At 42.0% G+C, this 19,515-nt stretch overlaps 1 protein-coding gene across 1 annotated transcript; it reads right to left on the reverse strand.

Annotated features, from left to right (window-relative positions):
- Positions 1-698: 698 nt before the first annotated feature.
- Positions 699-19,394, reverse strand: GSTA4 (glutathione S-transferase alpha 4). Its single transcript, XM_032140583.2, has 7 exons — positions 19,285-19,394; positions 18,190-18,294; positions 10,638-10,689; positions 8,727-8,859; positions 7,727-7,868; positions 5,838-5,969; positions 699-1,554 (listed from the first exon to the last, which is right to left on the reverse strand). The coding sequence occupies exons 2-7, from the start codon at positions 18,274-18,276 to the stop codon at positions 1,432-1,434; spliced, it is 669 nt and encodes a 222-aa protein (XP_031996474.1). The 5' UTR covers positions 18,277-18,294; positions 19,285-19,394; the 3' UTR covers positions 699-1,431.
- Positions 19,395-19,515: the final 121 nt, after the last annotated feature.

Below are 19,515 nucleotides of genomic sequence, written 5' to 3' on the forward strand. Positions count from 1 at the left end.
ACTTATCTTTTCTTCTTTTGTTTCCGCTGAGCAAAAAAACCCCTTCTGTAGCGAGAGATAAATGAGTAAGACTCTCATCAAAAACTTGCCTTTCCTTGGTTTTAAAATTTCTGAGTAGTAGATACTCCGAAAGTGGCAATTCTTTCCTTTTTAAAATTACTTCTGCTGTTTACATGTGTGTCTCCCCCTACCCTATGCTGAATTCTTCTAAACCAGGGGCTTTGTTCTACGATTCTGCCTCCTGGCAGTCTGCCTGGAATGTAATAGGTGCTTGATTAGTATTTTTTTTTTCTTTTTGAGATAAGGTCTCACTCTTTTGCCCAGGCTGGAGTGCAGTGGTGTGATCTCAGCTCACTGCAGCCTCCACCTCCCAGGTTCAAGCAATTCTCCCACCTCAGGCTCCCAAGTAGCTGGGATTACAGGGATGCACCACCACGCCTGGCTACTTTTTGCAGTTTTAGTAGAGACGAGGTTTCACCATTTTGGCCAGGCTGGTCTCATACTCCTGACCTCAGGTGATCTACCCACCTTGGCCTCCTAAAGTGCTGGGATTACAGGCGTGAGCCCCTGCGCCCAGTTGATGCTTGATGAGTATTTGAGACGTGAATCAACACCAGTTTAACAGCAGCATTATATTAAGAGACCATACTTTTAGTTCTGAAATGCAAAAACTTAGAAGCCTACAAATAACCATTTGGGTAGTAAGAAGATAAAAATAATATATATTTGCATTTTCTTATACATGTGTCAGATGTAACTGGAAGGGTACACAAATAGTAACTGCAATTACCTGTGAGAAGCAGGATTCGGTTGCGGGGAAGCAGGGTTGAAAAGACTTCCAAGACTGTAGACCCTTTTATACTTTTTTGATTTTTGAACTGTGCAAATGTATTATTCTATATTTGAAAAAAAATTAAAAAAATTCTAGCAACAAGACAGTGAGCAATGACTCCTAAATTCTTTATTTTGGCTAATACTGATTGCATTCATTAATACCATTTTATTTATTACAGCTCAGAGGAGAGTCATTTACTAGACATTCGGTTGTTATTAAACACTAAAAATTAGGCAGAGACTGGAGGGGATAAGGATAGGGGAACAGGATAAGGAGAGCAGAAAGACGCTTAGGAGAGAACAGATGCTGCCCATTCTTATTATGAGGATGAACTGGCTACAGGACATGAGTAGCCCGATCAGATCTAACTTAAATACCAGCCTCTCCAAAAAAGTTTTCCAAAAAAGATCCCCTAACAATTATTTACTGGACAAAAAAGGTTGATATTTCTAGAAGAGATGATCTCTTTGACACAAAAGACCCAACTTAGGACCCAACTTAATACATAGCACCATGACAGAGCTGGGATCCAAAATATGACTGCAGACAGAACCTTCTCTAGGAACACGCTCTCATTCACAGATGGATGTGTTGTTTTACGGCCTAAAGATGTTGTAGACGGTTCTCACGTAAATTTCATCAGGGGGAGGCTTCTTCTTGCTGCCAGGTTCAAGGAATCTCTTAATTGTAGGGATATTACTTAGTTTCACTGTATACTCCTGAAAAAGGAAAATCCAAAAGTTTAAGGCTAACAAAAAAGGTATTAGTTACTAGAAAGATATGATTATGCAAAATGGCCCATCAAAATTTGTTCAATAAATACTTGTTGAAGGGTTCCAAGCAGAACTGAAATCTAGCATTTGTTTAGCAGGGGTGTCCAATCTTTTGGCTTCACTGGGCCACACATAAAATACACTAACACTAAAGGTAGCTAATGAGCCGAAAAAAAAATCTCAAAACATCTCATAATGTTATAAGAAAGTTTATGAATTTATGTTGGGCCACGTTCAAAGTTGTCCTGAGCCACACGCAGCCTGCGGGCCGTGGGTTGGACAAGGCTAGGTTAAGATCTGATCTCTATGACTATTTACAGTCTCTGTCATCAATCACCGGTATCAAGATCAGGGTTTACACAAATCTCCAGGTTCACAAAAAGATAAGAACTCTTTACGGAAATGGCAAAAGTAAAAACATACTCAAAATAGAATTATGACACTTAATGTGAAAGAAAAGGAAGGGGAAAACTCACTGAAAACACCTCCAGTGTATTTTTTTGTTTGTTTGTTTGTTTTTTTGAGACAGAGTCTCGCTGTCGCCCAGGCTAGAGTGCAGTGGCGCGATCTCGGCTCACTGCAGGCTCCGCCCCCCCGGGTTCACGCCATTCTCCTGCCTCAGCCTCCCGAGTAGCTGGGACTACAGGCGCCTGCCACCTCGCCCAGCTAATTTTTTGTATTTTTAGTAGAGACGGGGTTTCGCCGTGTTAGCCAGGATAGTCTCAATCTCCTGACCTCGTGATCCGCCCGCCTTGGCCTCCCAAAGTGCTGGGATTACAGGCGTGAGCCACCGCGCCCGGCCTTGTATTGTTTTTTAATGGTAGTCAATTTGAAGCAATGGGAGTGGGGAAGGAACAAAGAAATCTGTAACTGGTTGTGATCAATTAGCTGTAAGCACCACTTGGACTAGCCACCTGAAGTGCTCTGATCTGCTGGAAGAAAATGCATGAGCCACTTAAGTAAAGGTTCTTTAAAAAGTCACCAGATGGTACAATTTATATCTTAAGATTCAGCTTCTTCAGAGTTTTTACTCCTATCAGTAAATGAATCCTCTTTCTGGCTATGTGCAGGAAATAGCGAGTTGCATTTTTTCATAGCCTCTGGCTCAGATACCAGATATTTATATAAACTGGAATGGAAGAAAAAATTGTATTTTTCATTCACAGAATCAAATCTTAACAATTCTCAGTAACTGAGAAGAAAAGCCCATTTGATGTAGTGAAAAATCGGAACTATATGAAGAAGCATATGCTCATCATATATAATTATTCTAATAAAACCTTTTAAAGCTATTTAAATAAAACCATTTATTTAAAAATGAAGAGGTCATTTTAAATAGCTACTATTTATTGTCTATTATGTGCAAGACACAGCCTTAAGCACACACACAAACATACATACATATGTCACTAATAGTAACAAAAACCCTAATAATGATGCCAATTAATTATATATAAATATGACAATTTTCTCTTTTCATTACGTACTTAAGCTCTACTTGTATGATTTTAACTATTATACCAAAATTTAGAATCTTGTTCCAAATGATGTATTGTTTCAAGATTTATCTGGGGTTCATAGTTATCAAGTATAGTAAAACTTTTGTGACTTTTTAAATCCATTATCAACACAGGAATAACCCTTTAAATTCAACACAGATCTGGTGTCCGATTCTTAAGTTTTAAAATATTGGTGCTCAATCTGATCACAGATTAAAACTGTTATTTATACAGATAATGCTTGGGGCTTAAAAAAGGGTTGTTATTATAGCATCATCAATGTAAAATACCAGTAGGTCCTGGTGCTACAGTTTACCAAAAAACCTTGCTCTCTATCATTTACCCTAGACTTTTTAAATCTTTTGTGTCCATTCAATGAAAAGTACTTTACTGCCTGTGAGGTGTGTGTATGTGTACACAAGCATGTATATATATGCATGCCTGGAAAGATTTCACTTTTTTTTTTTTTTGAGACACAGTTTTGCTCTGTCACCCAAGCTGCAGTGCAGTGGCATGATCTTGGCTCACTGCAACCTCCGCCTCCCCAGTTCAAGCGATTCTCCTGCCTCAGCCTCCGAGTAGCTGGGATTACAGGCGCATGCCACCATGCTCAGCTAATTGTTTTATTTTTAGTAGAGATGGGGTTTCACCATGTTGGCCAGACTGGTCTTGAACTCCTGACCTCAAGTGATCCACCCGCCTCGGCCTCCCAAAGTGCTGGGATTACAGATGTGAGCCACTGTGCCCAGCCTAGATTTCACCTTTAATAAGCTTAGCATTCTACCTACTTCTGGGTTCAGCATCCCACCTATTTGGGGCCATAGGTACTTCTAGTACTTCTAAATGTGTTTTTCAGAAACCACATAGTCTAGTGGAAAGAGTACAGACTTAGATCCCAGACTCCTCTGTGGCTCCCAACTCAGTCATCCACAGTCTTGCAACTTTATGCAGAATGTAATGTTTCCAAGGTGGTAATTTTCATCTGTAAAATGGAGATAGTGAAGCCCATCTCCTAGGGTTATTGGGGTGGGGTTGACGGGACAGATGAGCAAATGCATGTAAGTACCTAGCAGACTGACTGGAATGAAGCTGGCACTCAACAAGTTGCAGATCCCTTCTTCTGATTTCCCTTCTCTGCTAAACAAGTAACTTTTTTAACAGTGCAAAAGAATACTTCAGGTGAAAAGTATCCTGAGTTCTGAATGAATAAAATCAAATTAAGGAAAGTCAATCTCTGTGTCTGCAAAAGTAAATGAAAAAAAAATTGAAACAAATATATAAACTATAACATAAATGATATGGTGGCTTATTGCCTTGTTGAAGATTTTTATTCTCATTTTCTGGGTGTACTTACTGAACTGGTGGTAATTGCTCTCATTAGTGTATCAAAATATTTAATAGACTTGGCAAAAAATTGTTTTAAGTATGTGTGTTACTCTTTGGGGAGTTAGTGTATCTCTCTTGGCTTTTGATAACTTGGTCAAACATATAGCAATTTGGTCTGTATCCGGGCTGTTTCAGGGATTGGCAAGCTTTTTCTATAAAGGACCAGTCAGCAAATATTTTGAGTTCTGCAGGCCATATGGTCTCTATCAGATCTACTCAACTCTGCTGTAGAAACACAAAAGCAACCTTGACATTGTGTAAATGAGTGGGCATGGCTTTGTACCAATGAAATTTATGAATACTAGAATTTGAATTTCATATAATTTTTATGTGTCATGAAATATTATTCCACAGATTTTTTTCAACCATTTAAAAATGTAAAAATTATTCTTAACTCACAAGCTGTATAAAAACAGGTGGCAGGCCAGGTTTGGCCCAGGAGTTACAGTCTGCACATTAGATTTGGAGATAAAAGGCTAAGGTTCTAGATAAAACTGAAGCATCCACTGGCTAAGCCAGCTTGGCTGCTGATTTCTTTATCCTGGGTCTCTACTTCCTCAAGTGAATATTGAAGTCATTAAATGAGTTTTTTTAAAAGGCCCTTCTCTCCTTTAAAGTTCTATGATCAATCCTGCCAGAATAACCCTGAGGGATAATTTGAACTACACACGTCTTTCCTTGGGATTCTCGGAAGGAGAATGGTAGGAATCCTTTGGCGTGATGTTTAGGGTGCTAACGTCTCTCATTTGCTCTGCGAGCTCGGGCTTAGAATTTCGTAATTTGAGACCATACTATTTCTGAGAAAGGGGGTCATAGCCTGATGAATGAGACTTTTGATGTTTATCTCACCCACTATCCCATCAGTAGATACATGTGAGTGTGAGAGCACCTCATCTCTATGGTTATTTCTATGGAAAGTCCTCAGAGGCAAACTCCCTGTGCATGGAGTTTTTTCCAGGAGTGCAGCTGCGGAACAAAATTAAGATGAAAATTTCTGAGCTGGGTGTGCTGGCACATGCCTATAGTCCCTGATACTCAGGAGACTGAGGTGGGAGGATCTCTTGAGACCAGGAGTTCAAGACCATTCTGGGCAACATAGTAAGATCCCATCTTAAAAAAAAAAAAAAAATCTTTTACACTTCAATGATCTTTCAACTTGAAGGATTTAAGGACCAGAAAAATAACTTTGGGTCCTTACTTTCATTTCATTTGCCAAACTAGAATCTTAAAAATATTACACATACACACACACACACACACACTCCCCAAAACCAACCAAACAATAGGCACTGAAGGGAGGCCCAAGAGTTCTAGGCCAATCTCCTAATACATAGTTTTATTTACCTGGAGGAAAGGAAATGCAGACAGGATATTGGGAATTTTCTCTTCTAGAGCTAAAATGGTTTGGAGTAAAATCACATCTGCAAGGCTCAGCTGATTACCAACAAGAAAGCTTTGTCCGTGACCCCTTAAAATCTGTAGGGAAATGGTGTACATCAGTTATAATATTCCACATGGAGAGACTAATGAGGCTATTGAATCAGTGCAGTATCGGAGAAGAGGTGAAACCATGACCTTGTCATTTCATGCTTTCATAAATAACATCAATTAAGAGAACGCACCCTATATCTGACAGAGACAGCGAGAGAGAGAGGGGGAGAGACAGCGAGAGGGAGAGAGAGAGAGAGAGAGTACAAAAAAGGTGTGGAAATGAAGGCATCCTTAAATATCTGCTGTGGATCTGAATGAGACATTAAAGTGGGGAAGGGAAAATTCCTTATTTCTGGATTTAGCATCTGGTGTTTTGAAAGGATGTATCTACTCCAAAACTGTATCTACAGAAATGCATGCGGGAGGCTTGGGGAGGGGCAGGGTGATTTAAGAAATCTAAGTGATAGATCATCTTCAAGGGGCCCACTCTTATTTCCCAGTTCTGTTGCTAGAACATCAAGACGTGTAGTCATAAGCTTAACCCAATTATAAAATTAGACTTCCTCTGACATGTCCCAAAACAGAGAAAATTAAAAGCTTGAGTTCATCTTGACTCCCATTCTGAGGGTAACGTATAGGTGTGGGGCTTATAAGAATAGATTGTGATTAGGGAGAGGCAAGAAGCAGTGGTAGCAAAGGGGAGATCTCCTTCACAGTCAACCCTTGGATGCCCATGGGTGTCTGCATGCACACAAGTGTGTGTGTAACAGGGACTCTGAACACAATTCCAGGTCAAATATAGCTACTGGAGCCAGAGTGGCATAGTACAATGCATCCTGAATTTATAGTCAGAGGCCAGAGTTCCAACCCTGCTCTCCATTTTCTGGCCATGTTACCTTGGACAGGTCACTGAATCTCTTCATGACTTCATTTCATTATGTGTAAAAGGGACAACAGTTCTCACCTCATAGGCGTGTTTGCAAGAAACCCTGACACAGTCTGGGCCCTTGAGACCTAAGAATGAGCAGTGACCCTTTGCCAAAGCACCAGGTCCTCTGTGCCCTTTCCAGACCACATTTCTGCATTATCCTGTTTTACATTCACAAAGTGCCTGTGGGAAAGATACCATAAAACCTAGCTACAGAAACCCCGGAAAATACCTCTCCTTTTTCCTAAATCTAGTTCCATAAAGATGGTCAGAGGAAGCTTGCCAAATAGGCCTTCCCATATTTTCACATCCTCTTCTTTAGTGTTTGCATTGAAACACTAAAAAAGTTCCTCCCAGTTCAGGAATAAAGAGTTTGAAGCTCAGAAAAGCAGATATAACAAGAAGAGAAAAACAACAAAACCAAAAACAAAAAGAGCAAAGGGAAGATAAATAAAATGGAAATGGTTCTTCTCCTCATATCACATTATCAGGGAGGATGTCAGCTATGACATAGCTGTTCAACAACTTTTGTTGAATGAATGAATGAATGAGGTAGTTTTTGTTTTCTGTATCTTCTGAAGTTTCTGCTGCATCCACACAAGGTGGGAACTTGGTGAATGCAAGAAACAATAAGGAACAAAGGCAGGGAGCCCATACTTTTTCTAGACTTCTGAATCATGTGGTCCTAGCAGAGTCCGAGGGGCTCTAAGACACCAGCTTTGTGCTGTGGCTACTATTAGCTCTTAGGAGTCCATTAACTCTTAGGTTAGTCCAACTGGGCTCAGTTTTATAATGCCTTGGACAAAAAAGAGTGTTTGTGGCAGCATCTTTGTGGTTTGGTTACTCTGTGTATGTAGGCATCTCTGCCACCTACCTTTTCAAACACAGGAAAGTATCTAATTATAGCCTTCTGGGCCATGTTAACCACTTCCTTTTGTTGATCATCTGGTTTTAAGAAAGGATGCATGATAAGCAGTTCCAGCAGATCCAGCGTCCCCTCCACATACATGTCAATCCTTAAAACAAAAAAGCAGTTGTCTCAGTTTCTCGTCTCTTTGAAGCCATCAGTTTCCACAACTAAGAATTCAGAGTGCTTTTTTTTTTTTTTTTTTTTTTAAAGATGCTGGCAACTTAAGTGCCTAGAAGCATTTACCTATACCTGTCTCTTAAGAGCAAAGACATAAAGTCAATTCTAGTTGTAACTCAGAAAAATCTGTCACAGGTCAGACAGCTTGACAGTCATGAGTGCTCTCTCTCCCGGCATCCTACTCCTCCACTTTTACCCCAGCATCCATGTTTTGGTCTCTTCGTATGGGTCAAACTTCATCTTTATAAAAATAGTGAATACCACTTATTGAGTGCTTAGAGTGTACCAGGCATGGTGCTAAACACTCTCTATCCATTATCTCATTAAATCACATGATGCTATGAGAAATGTACTATTCTTATACCCACGTTGCCCAGGGTCATACATCTAAGGGGTGCAAGGACCAGGCTTTGATTTCAAATTATAATCTAATGCTCACTCTCCCAGGCCTCGAATGTCACAGCAGCTCCTCATTCCTAATACTTAACAATAGTGAATGTGCAAGGAAGGGAAAAAGCAGTATCAAAGCATTTAAAAATGTTGAAATCTGAAACAATGACACCCTAGATATAGTATTCAATATCTGAATCCAATTCTTTTCTTTTGTTTTACTCAGACTCTCTCTACTGAAGTTCCAACTGGTCTTCGTGACCTTCTTGGGTTTTTGTTCCCTGATCTCACTAACTACGTAAGACATAAAGTAAATGTGGTATGCTACAGAGGGCTGCTAATCAGCTAAGGCATCAGTAAGCTGACAAGTGACAACACTCGAGAGGGGCCACAGTACAGGGTTCTCTCCTTGAGGTTCTTGCCAAAGAGATTGTGCTTGTCTGCTATGTAGTGGAGAATGCTTCGGGTCTGTACCAACTTCATCCCGTCAATTTCAACCATGGGCACTTGTTGGAACAGCAAGTGGTTACCTGAGAATGGAAGCCCAGAGTTAGAAGTGGTCTTTTCTTCTCTGTCCCCCAACCCCTAAAAAATGCTCTGTGGAATGAAAAGAAACGGTGGAATCATGGCCTTAGGAAATAGTGTAAAGCTTCCAGATGACAGATAACCTTAACTTCATTCAGGAGAGCAGATTTAGCCACAAAAGAAGCCTGAAGGGGCCAGGCATGGTGGCTCAAGCCTGTAATCTCAGCAGTTTGGGAGGCCAAGGCAGGCGGATCATGAGGTCAGGAGTTCAAGACCAGCCTGGCCAACATGGTGAAACCCCGCCTCTACTAGATATACAAAAATTAGCCGGGTGTGATAGTGGATGCCTGTTATCCCAGCTACTTGGGAGGCTGAGGCAGGAGAATTGCTTGAACCCAGGAGGCAGAGGTTGCAATGAGCCGAGATCGCGCCATTGCACGCCTGGGCAACAGAGCAAGACTCTATCTCGAAAAAAAAAAAAAAGAAGCCTGAAAACTAGCATTGTTATAAACGTTCCCTTTTCATTTTCACCCCAGGAAAAATACCTATCCACAGTGATAAGGGATTGAGGGGAATGTAGTGAAGATATTTCTTCAGTGCTACACTGGCCAGCCAATACAGCAGTCCCCAGCTACATGCAGCTATCTATGTAAATCTAAATTTAAATTAATTACAATATTTAAAACTTAAAATTCAGTTCCTGAGTTGCACTAGACATATTTCATGTGCTCAACAGTCACATGTGCCTAGTGGCTACCATATTGGACAATTGCAGAATAGAACGTTTCCTTCACTGTAGAATGTTCTGCTGGACAGCACTGTTTTTAGAGAATCTGATCATGAAATCTAAGTAACTAGCTGAGACTCATGTATACTCTTTGGCTCATGTATACTCTGTGGCTACTCTGTAGCCACAGAACAGACCGTTTACTACCAAGTTTGCTGTCACTAGTTAAAAAAACAACCCACTGTTTTATTTAACAAACCTGAATCCAACACTTTCCACATACCAAACCCTGGGGAGAGATGCCAGTATAGGGTACAGCTTGGCCCTTGAGGGTTGGGGCATTCAGAGCAGGTGAGGGGAGAGGCAAGAGGAGTAGTTAGCACATACCTAGTGGCTTCCAGCCACCGTCACACATAAAAGGTGGCCTTACAGCCCTGGAGAGCTGGCACCACACAAGGGAGCCTCCAGCTGGGCCTGAGGACCCTGCTGTTGGCTGGGAGGGAAGCTGCTCACACGGTTGATGGGTGCATTCTTTATGGGTCTCCTGGTGGCTCCTGCTATAATGGATGGGCAAGGAGGGAGCAGGGCTGACCAGGAATTAAAGGTGAAGGGAGGGGGCAGTTTGTTGATTTCACTTCTGTGTAGTATTTACTTCAGAAAGTATCCCCATGTAAATGGGGATATTTATTTGCATACTTCAAGCAGGTCAGGATGCCTCAGATAGTGTGAAGAAAGTAGGGAAAGATGAGAAGGAGGGAAGGGGCAAGGGAGAGAAAGAAAGGGGGAGGAAGAGATTGGAGGGAAGAGAGGGGAGAAGAAAGGGATGGAGAAGAGCTGTTCACTTGGATGGGGAAGGAACTGCTCACCCCCTTCAGCCAGTTTTTATGGAACTATTGAATAAGAAGTGATTTCCTGGCAATTTCAACTATTTATTCCCTCTTGCTTTTTTTGGTTTTAGGATATTGTTCTGAACGTTCAGTGTCATTGAATACTTTTGCCCTTCCACATAAACAGCAGTTCTTAAAGGAAAATCAGTTGTTTCATTTTCATACTCACCATCCTGCAACTTGTACAACTGTTCTTTTGTTTCCAGAAATTCTTCATCAAACTAAATTTTAAAAAAAGAAATGTATATATACATAGTGGAATATTATTCAGCCATTAAGAAAACAAAATCCTGTCATTTTCAGAAACACGAACAGAAACAGAGGTCAGTCATTACATTAGGTGAAATAAGTCAGGCACAAAAACACAAAGACTGCATGTTCTGATTCATATGTGGGAGCTAAAAAAGTGGATCTCATGGAAATAGAACGTTGATTGGTGCTTACTAGAGGCTGGGAAGTGTAGAGAGGAAGGGGATGTGAAAAGAGGTTGGTTAATGGTACATAAATACAGCTAGACAGAAGAAATAAAATCTAGTGTTCGACAGTACAGTAGGCTATAGTTAACAATAACGTATTACACAGTTCAAAATGGCTAGAAGAGAATTGGAATGTTCCGCCATAAAGGAAAGATAAATGTTTGAGATGGGTGATGGATATCCTAATTACCCTGATTTGATCACTACACATGATATACATGTATCAAAATATCAAATGTATTCCCCAAATATGTACATTATGCACCAATTTTTTAAAAAGATATCCTCACTCTCCAAAAGGAGGTAAATATCATACAGGCTCAGGACTAAAAATACCAAGTTAAACAGTCTTAAGAAGCAGAGAGAAAGAGCAGACTTAGCATCCACATCTTGGTTTCTAAATATCACTGCCCCCTAAAAGGAACTAGGGCTCCTATAAGAGAAGGTTGATTTTGTTATGCCAGAAAGCAAGGAAGTGCTCAAATGTGAAAGAGAAAGGCATGGAGGGCCCTGTGAGGGGAATTCCCTACCAAATTTGGGAAAATTTAAGCATCCAAAAGAATGATGTCAATTATGGATTATAACACCCAACGACAAAATTTCTATGTCCATAAATGATGATGCTAAAAAAAAAAAGGTAGGGGGAAGGAAAAGCTCTTTTTTACAGAAGACTTAATTAAGTCACTTAATTATGATAAAGGGAAAGTGTCGATGTATAATGGAGAGATCGGGAGATCTCTCACCCTCTTTCTAACCAAACAATCAAACTTGGCTCCCCAGTGGAGAACACTCTGACATCCTGAGGCTTCTGTTGTAACTGTTAGGTGACGCAAGGCGCCAAAAGATGGCGCTGGTTCCGGGTTCTTCTTCACCCAGCACTACGTCGGCCCGCCAAATGAGACCCAATAAAAGAAGGCACCTCCTACTCCTCCCTTCAGGCCCGCCCCCCATCCAATCATCAGTGCCCATATAGCCCTGGGGGCTATAAATTACTCCACCCAACAGCGCTCTCGCGCTCTCTCTCTCCCTCTCTCTCCCTCTCTCTCTCTCTCCCCCCCTCCCCCTCTCCCCTCTCCCCTCTCTCCCCTCTCTCCTCTCTCTCTCCTCTCTCTCTCTCCCTCCCTCTCTCTCTCCTGCGCGACCTGACCTCAACCTCTCCAATAAAGATCTGTTGGCCATTCTCGGTGTGGTTCGAGTTTGCCGGCATCCCTTTCAGTAACACACTGAGAAGGGCACAGTGTTACAGGGCACAGTGTTCGCAGGGCACGCCTGCTAAAACACCACCAAAAATATTTACCCTGAATCTACACACAAGGTGAAAATCAGGTATATTCAGGATGTGGGACCTTACGAACATAATGGCCTGGACTTCTCAAGAGTCGAGGGCATGAAAAAAAAGTCAGGTCCTGTTGAAGAAAATCAACTAAAGAGACCTAACAACCAAATTAGAAGTAGATTTCAGAGGAGAGGAAACTGTTATAACTGCTAAACAGACGTGTAACCATTATATAGATATTTGGGGAAAATAGGGAAAATGTGAATATGGATTGCATATTAGATGTTGTGAAGGCAGTGTTAATTTTCTTGGTGGTGACAATGGTATTGTGGTTATTAGGACAATTATTTATTTTGCCTTGGTGTCAGAGGCGTGTGAACCACAGCAACTCCATCTTGAATAGGAGCTGGGTGAAATGAGGCTGAGACCTACTGGGGGGCTGTATTTCCAGACAGTGAAGGCATTGTAAGCCACTGGATGAGACAGGAGGTCAGCGCAAGATACAGGTCATAAAGACCCTACTGAGAAAACAGGTTGCATTAAAGAAGCCAGCTAAATCCCACCAAAACCAAGATGGTGATGAGAGTGACCTCTGGTCGTCCTCATTGCCACACTCCCACCAGCACCATGACAGTTTACAAAGGTCACGGCAATGTCAGGAAGTTGCCCTATATGATCTAGAAAGTGGAGCCATGAATAATTCACCCTATTGTTTAGCATATTATCGAGAAATAACTATAAAAATGGGCAACCAGCAGCCCTCGGGGCTGCTCTATGGAGTAGCCATTCTTTTATTCCTTTACTTTACTTTCCCAATAAACTTGCTTTTGCTTTGCACTGCGGACTCGCCTGAAATTCTTTCTTCTGCAAGATCCAAGAACCCTCGGTTGGGGTCTGGATCAGGACCCCTTTCCTGTAACATTGGGAGGAAGACACATGCTGATGTCTGCAACTACTTTGAAACAATTCAGAAGAAAAAGGAAGGGAGAAAGCAAATGTAGCAAAATGTCAACAATTGGTGAATTCAGTTGAAAAACATTCAACTTGGAGGGGTGGGGGAGAATCAGGATCATAGGGTGGAGGCTTGGCTTCTGCTGCTTGCCAGAGTGGGTGCTCATGGTGTGAGGAAAGGAGCCTCAATGCTCCCAGTAGATCTCCATCTAATGCTCATGAACAGTATCCTTGGGGCAACAATGCTCGAAGCCTAGATGGTCAGATGTGGTGCAGGCAGTACTCCTGGATCAACTGACAATTTGTCTCTCAATTCAGATAGATTCAGTTGAGGAATTTGTCCCTGGATATTTGTACTACAACATACTAAAATCAAAAGTCAAAACATCATGTTAGTTAACAAAAAAGGTTATTTATTTATTTTTTCTTAGAGGTCTGTCACGCAGGCTGGAGTGCCATGGCTCAATCACAGTTCACTGCAGCCTCAAACTCCTGGGCTCAAGGGATTCTGCCACCCTCAGCCTCCCAAGAAGCTGAGATTGATTATAGGCTCAAGCCACCACATTTGGCTCAGAAAGTTTATATGATATATGCAGGGACAAGGTGCTCAACTAATGCTCCTAGTTAATGGTAGAAACGGTGTAAATCGCCGGGCGCGGTGGCTCACGCTTGTAATCCCAGCACTTTGGGAGGCCGAGGTGGGCGGATCACGAGGTCAGGAGATCGAGACCACAGTGAAACCCCGTCTCTACTAAAAAAAATACAAAAAATGAGCCGGGCGTGGTGGCGGGCGCCTGTAGTCCCAGCTACTCGGAGAGGCTGAGGCAGGAGAATGGCGTGAACCCGGGAGGCGGAGCTTGCAGTGAGCCGAGATTGCGCCACTGCACTCCAGCCTGGGCGACAGAGCGAGACTCCGTCTCAAAAAAAAAAAAAAAAAGAAATGGTGTAAATCCTCCACGTCTCAAGGGGGATTCGCCTGGGTTTTAAGGGGTCTTTGGGCAAGTAAAGTTCCAAGCATGGAAGAAACAACCAACATAGAGCAATGTCAATGATGACTCAAATTAAGTGACTGACCAACATTGAGGACTCCCTGAATTAGAACAGGCTGTTTTTCCATAGGTTTTAGTGACCTAGTTACTCAGATGTGTGTGCTTCAACTTTAGGTTCAACCCAATCGTGGGATATTGAGAATCATGGACTTGTCTGGTGGCTGCCAGCTGGTCCCTCTCGACTGTCTCAGATTTATGTGAGCACAAACTGAACTGGCAAAGAGATGGGGAGGGGCCCCCTCCCCACCACCTTGTAAACCATGTGGTCACCCTGGAAGAGAGACCAATCTAGCTTCCTCCAGTCTGGTCTGAGGAGTGAGCTCATTACTCTACCTGATCAGCCTGTTCCTGTGATTGGACTGGGATAGGTGGTTCAGATGACTTATGTTCTTTTTTTTTTTTTTAACTTATTTAGGGTTGAGTTTTTATTACTGTAACTAAAAATGTTGACTCATAGGTGAGTAGGAGGGGCAGGGTAGAATGAAGAAAGAGAGAAGATTTGACAAAGGGTTATATTGCATACATATACAAGACATCCATTCAAAACCTATGAAATAAATCAAGAATTACAAACTCAGAAGCCTATGGGGGTTAGAAAAATGACAGACACAAGTGAAGTCGAGCAGGTTCAGGGGACCATGAATGTTTTTCACTTTCCTCTTAACAGTTAGCAAATACACCCTGAGACAAGAGGGCGAGGTGGGGCAGTCCTTATTCAGATCCAACAATCGCTGCCCTATGAAAACGAGCTCAGGATCAGACATCTTCCAGTTTCTACAGACAAGTCAGAAATCAGAATTTGCATATGAAAATGATGTCAACTCATTTAGAAAACTGTAAAACACCATGTGGCAAGTTGTCATAGGCAAAAAATAAAAACAAAAAACAAACACAAAACCCATAACCCAACAACTCACATTTGCATCTTTGGAGCTTGCTAGGGTAACAACGCATTATTGTGAAAATTTATAATCAAGCACTTACCTTGCCTTTCCTATATGAAGTATATTTTAAAGTAATTAAATAGTTAATGAGTGACAAGTACTCTCTTAGAAGAGAATCACAGTTCATAAACTTAGGTGAAATGACGGAAATTAAAAGAATTGCCATTTTGTAATCCCTAACAATGATGATCATCAATAGCTGCTAAAACCACAAGTTGAAAAGAAAATGGGAGAAACTATAATGTGTGGATTGGGGTTGACATCACAGGAACACACCGATGAAGCTTGGCATCACTGAAAACGAGATAACCCCTGATGTGATACAATAGAAGTGTGTTCACAGTATCTCTTCTGACATAGTCTGGCAGGAAAAAAAAAGTTAAAGAGAAAGAAAAAAGGAGCCTGAAGTGATCATGCCTCTGGGTCCAGCTAGTAATTTATGGGAAGTACAGAGAATAGAGGAGCATGTTAAAATAAAGGTATCCTCACTTTACCATGTTACCTCAGGGCAACACCTGGAGGGCAAGTAAACTAAATCCAGAATAGGGAAAATTCTACAGGGCAGTTTCTTCCACAAATAAATGGCACTAGAAACAAACGTAGACATCTAGCACCCAGATCTTGGCTATTAATACCTTTTTTTTTTTTGAGATGGAGTCTCGTTCTGTTGTCCAGGCTGGAATGCAGTGGCGCGATCTCAGCTCACTGCAACCCCCGCCTCCCAGTTCAAGCAATTCTCCTGCTTCAGCCTCCTGAGTAGCTGGGACGACAGGCACGTGCCACCACACCCAGTTAATTTTTGTATTTTTGGGAGAGATGGGGTTTCACCATGTTGGTCAGGCTGGTCTCGAACTCCTGACCTCATGATTTGCCCACCTTGGCCTCCCAAAGTACTGGGATTACAGGTGTGAGCCACCGTGCCGGCCTGTTAATACCATTTTTCTACTGAAGAAAATCCTGATTCTAGGGCTAGGGCAGGGAAAATATTAATACAAGATGAGCACAGAGCATTTTATACTGTCAGAAAGTGCTGAGAATAAAAAAGGGGCCAATCTGAAATAAAAAAAGGTAAACCTCAAAGAGCACCAGTGGCTAAAGCTGAAACAATTTAGGCAATTTAGGTCATCAGACTATAATCTAAAGTAGAAAATCAATATACTTAGGTCTATAGTGACACAAAGAATAGAATAACTAAAGAAATGAGTGGAGACAAATCTTCCTTATATAAAAATTCCAAATGTAGATACTCCCTCATCCAGGAGGCAGAGCTTAATTCTCATCATTTTGAATGTGGGCTGGACTTCATGATCTGCTTCAGAAGAATACAAGGAAACATAGTAACTTTACAATGCAGTAACCTGGCAGAGACTACCTTAACCATGTGATCCAGGTTAATATTGCCAGTGACAACTCATGTTGATATGTAACCTCTAATATGATGACGTGAACATACTTCACCTCTGTGGCATTCTTTCCCCAAACCCATAACCTCAGTCTAATCATGAAAAAAACAAGATAAACCCAATTTGTAGAGGATTCTACAAAAATATCTGACCAGTGCTTTTCAAAACCGTCAAGATGGTAAAATGACGGAAAAGACTGGGAAGTTGTCATGGATTGTTGGCAACTATGGAAACAGGATGAATAAATATAATGTTGGATCCTGGGATAGTAAAAGGACACTAGCAAAGGGCCGGGCATGGTGGTTCACACCTGTAATCCCAGTACTCTGAGAGGCCGAGGTGGGCGGATCACTTGAGGTCTGGAGTTCGAGATCAGCCTGGCCAACATGGAGAAACCCTGTCCCTACTAAAAAAATACAAAAATTAGCTGGTCGTGGTGGTGTGTACCTGTAGACCCAGCTACTAGGTAGGCTGAGGCAGGGGAATTGCTTGATCCTGGCAGGCAGAGGTTGCAGTGAGCCGAGATCGCACCACTGCACTCCAGCCTGGGCTACAGAGCCAGACTCCGTCAAAAAAAACCCCAGAACATTAGTAGAAAAAACAGTGAAATCTGAATAAAGTCTGTAGTTTAGTTAGTCATGCACCAATGTTAATTTCGTAATATGACATGGTGATGTAAGATGTTATCATTAAGAGAGACTGAATGAGGGACTGTATTATTTTACAACTTTTCTATAAATCTGAAAATATTCCCAAATATAAACTTGTAAAAAATGAAGAGGAAACTTACAGATTTTTAAAATACCGAAAGAAACATAACCATTTTAAATGTAATGCGTAGACCAATGTTTAGATCCAAACTAAAACAAACTATAAAAACAAAGAAACAAAACACCTGTTTGAGACAATCAGACTGAAGGTTAGATGACAAAAAATTGCTAATTTTGTTGGATGTGATAATAATAATGTTACATTTTAAAATCCTCATCTGTTAGACAAAAATGCTGAGGAACTCCCAGATGAAATGTTATGATGTTTGGATTTCCCTTTAAAATACTCCCACAAAACAAGGGGAGGGAGGTGATAGATGAAACAAGATTAGCATAGAGCTGATGATTGCTGAAGTCGGGTGATGAGTACATAGAATTCTCGGCAATGTTCTCTCTACATTTATTTGTATTTGAAAATTTCCATAATAAGAAGCTAAAAGAACAGAACAAAAACAAAAACAGACACACACACATATGTAAGCAAGATACCAAGGCTGCCAGTTTGAAGCCACTGAAGAAAACACGAAATTTATCCTAAGAATGCATAATTAATAAGAGCTCAGAGTAACTGACAATTTTCAGGTAAATTTCCTTTCTTCTTATTAATAAATATTCATTGGTGCTAGATCAGAAGCCAGTAATTAAGTAAAACTCAAAAGGAAAATAGAATTCCATCAACTACATTCTAATTATAAAGAAAAATCCCTTCAGGGATGGAATCTGACTCAGTGAAGCGTGCCTGTGATTTTGGTGGACAAGAACTAGAACTGAACGGTGCTTCAAAACGTATTTTTCTTTCAAAGGTCTCAAAAGCTGTATGACAAATCTGTGAAGAAACAGCTTATAAGGTACCTCGACTCCGGCGGCAGCTAAAACCCATCTCACGGACTCCATCCGGCCTCTTCCGTTGGGATAGTGGAGCTTGGGCCTTGCTGCCATGATAGCTTTTCAGGCTTTCTGAAAAACAAATGCAGCAGCTCGTGAGCAGACCAACAGTCCCAAATTTCGCGTCTTCAACCCAGTGCTCAGGGGCGAAATGAATATTCAGGATTTTGGCACGGGAAACTGTTCTTTATTTTTGTTGCTGCATTTTCCCTCACTCAAGAAAAAAAATACCACCATTTTAAAACATGGAGAAAAAAAAACCTTGGCTTTTATATGATTTCTATTTATGACTTCTTATCCTGGATCTTGGAAAGCTGGGGCCGTTTGTTGTAAAAACATATGTGCTAGCAGTACGGGATTTCACAAATTCAGAATATTATATATTTTGACCTCGAGAATCTCAGTTTTTCCAAATTCAGCTTGGGGATAGGGGGTGGCAAGCGTTGAAGAGGGTCGCGAAGGAAAATCGCACAGCCACTGGAACCTCTTCAAGTATTCATGCTTTTAGATACATCATCACATTTTATTATCACGGCAACTGGAAGGTGAACAGGCCGAGTACTACTATTGTCTGCAAAATGTGCGTCCACCGTCACGCATGCGGTGGCTGCCTCCCCGGGTCCCGCGTGTCCACCACCCCTACTGGGAGATGAGCCCCCGGCCTTGTAAAATGAGCCGGGGGCCAGGGCTTGGCCATCTGAGATCGCACTCTCCCATGCTGGTCTTCCCCGCTCAGCCCACGCAGGGGCGTAGCGGCAGCCCAGCCAGGCCCGGGGACGATCCGAGCCCACCTTCCACCAATGCATTCAGACTCTGCAGAAGGGTTTAAAAAAAAAAAATACGCACACTGAGCCAAGAAGGACCCCAGCTCCAGCCAAGGGGCTCACCTCTGCCCAGTCAGGAGCAGGAGGGCAAAGGACAAGAGGGAGAAAAGACAAAAGAAGGACTGAATTAGGGGGCTGAGGGAAGAATGCCAGAGTGAGACTCAGAGAGTAGAGGGGAGGGAAAAAAAAAGAAGAGAGAAAGGGCGGGGAAGGGGGCGACCGCAGGAGGGAGACAGACCTGGAGTCCGCTCGGAGACCTGGAGCCGCACTAAGCGCAACGTCAGCTGTCCCGGCTAGGCGAGACCAGCAAGCGGCTCTAGCGCGCGGGAGCTGGGCGAGGCTCCGGGACGACCTCACCAATGGAGACTGCAGTATTTAGCATGCCCCACCCATCTGCAAGGCATTCTGGGTAGTGTCAAAACAGCCCGAATTCAAGTCCATTTCTCTCAAACGTTAGCATTTTGGGAAA

The sequence above is a fragment of the Hylobates moloch genome, unplaced genomic scaffold (assembly GCF_009828535.3).
Source record: "Hylobates moloch isolate HMO894 unplaced genomic scaffold, HMol_V3 SCAFFOLD_20, whole genome shotgun sequence".
NCBI classification, from domain to species: Eukaryota; Metazoa; Chordata; class Mammalia; order Primates; family Hylobatidae; genus Hylobates; species Hylobates moloch.

What these genes read in the sequence shown, in the direction of transcription:
- GSTA4 (XM_032140583.2), bottom strand. Translation starts at nt 18,276, where the DNA reads ATGGCAGCAAGGCCCAAGCTCCACTATCCCAACGGAAGAGGCCGGATG. An exon ending in AACCTCAAGGAGAGAACCCT is followed by an intron (nt 7,869 to 8,726) that starts GTACTGTGGCCC and finishes TTTTGTTTTAAG; the next exon opens with GATTGACATGTATGTGGAGG. An exon ending in ACTTTCCTGTGTTTGAAAAG is followed by an intron (nt 5,970 to 7,726) that starts GTAGGTGGCAGA and finishes ATTTCCCTACAG; the next exon opens with ATTTTAAGGGGTCACGGACA.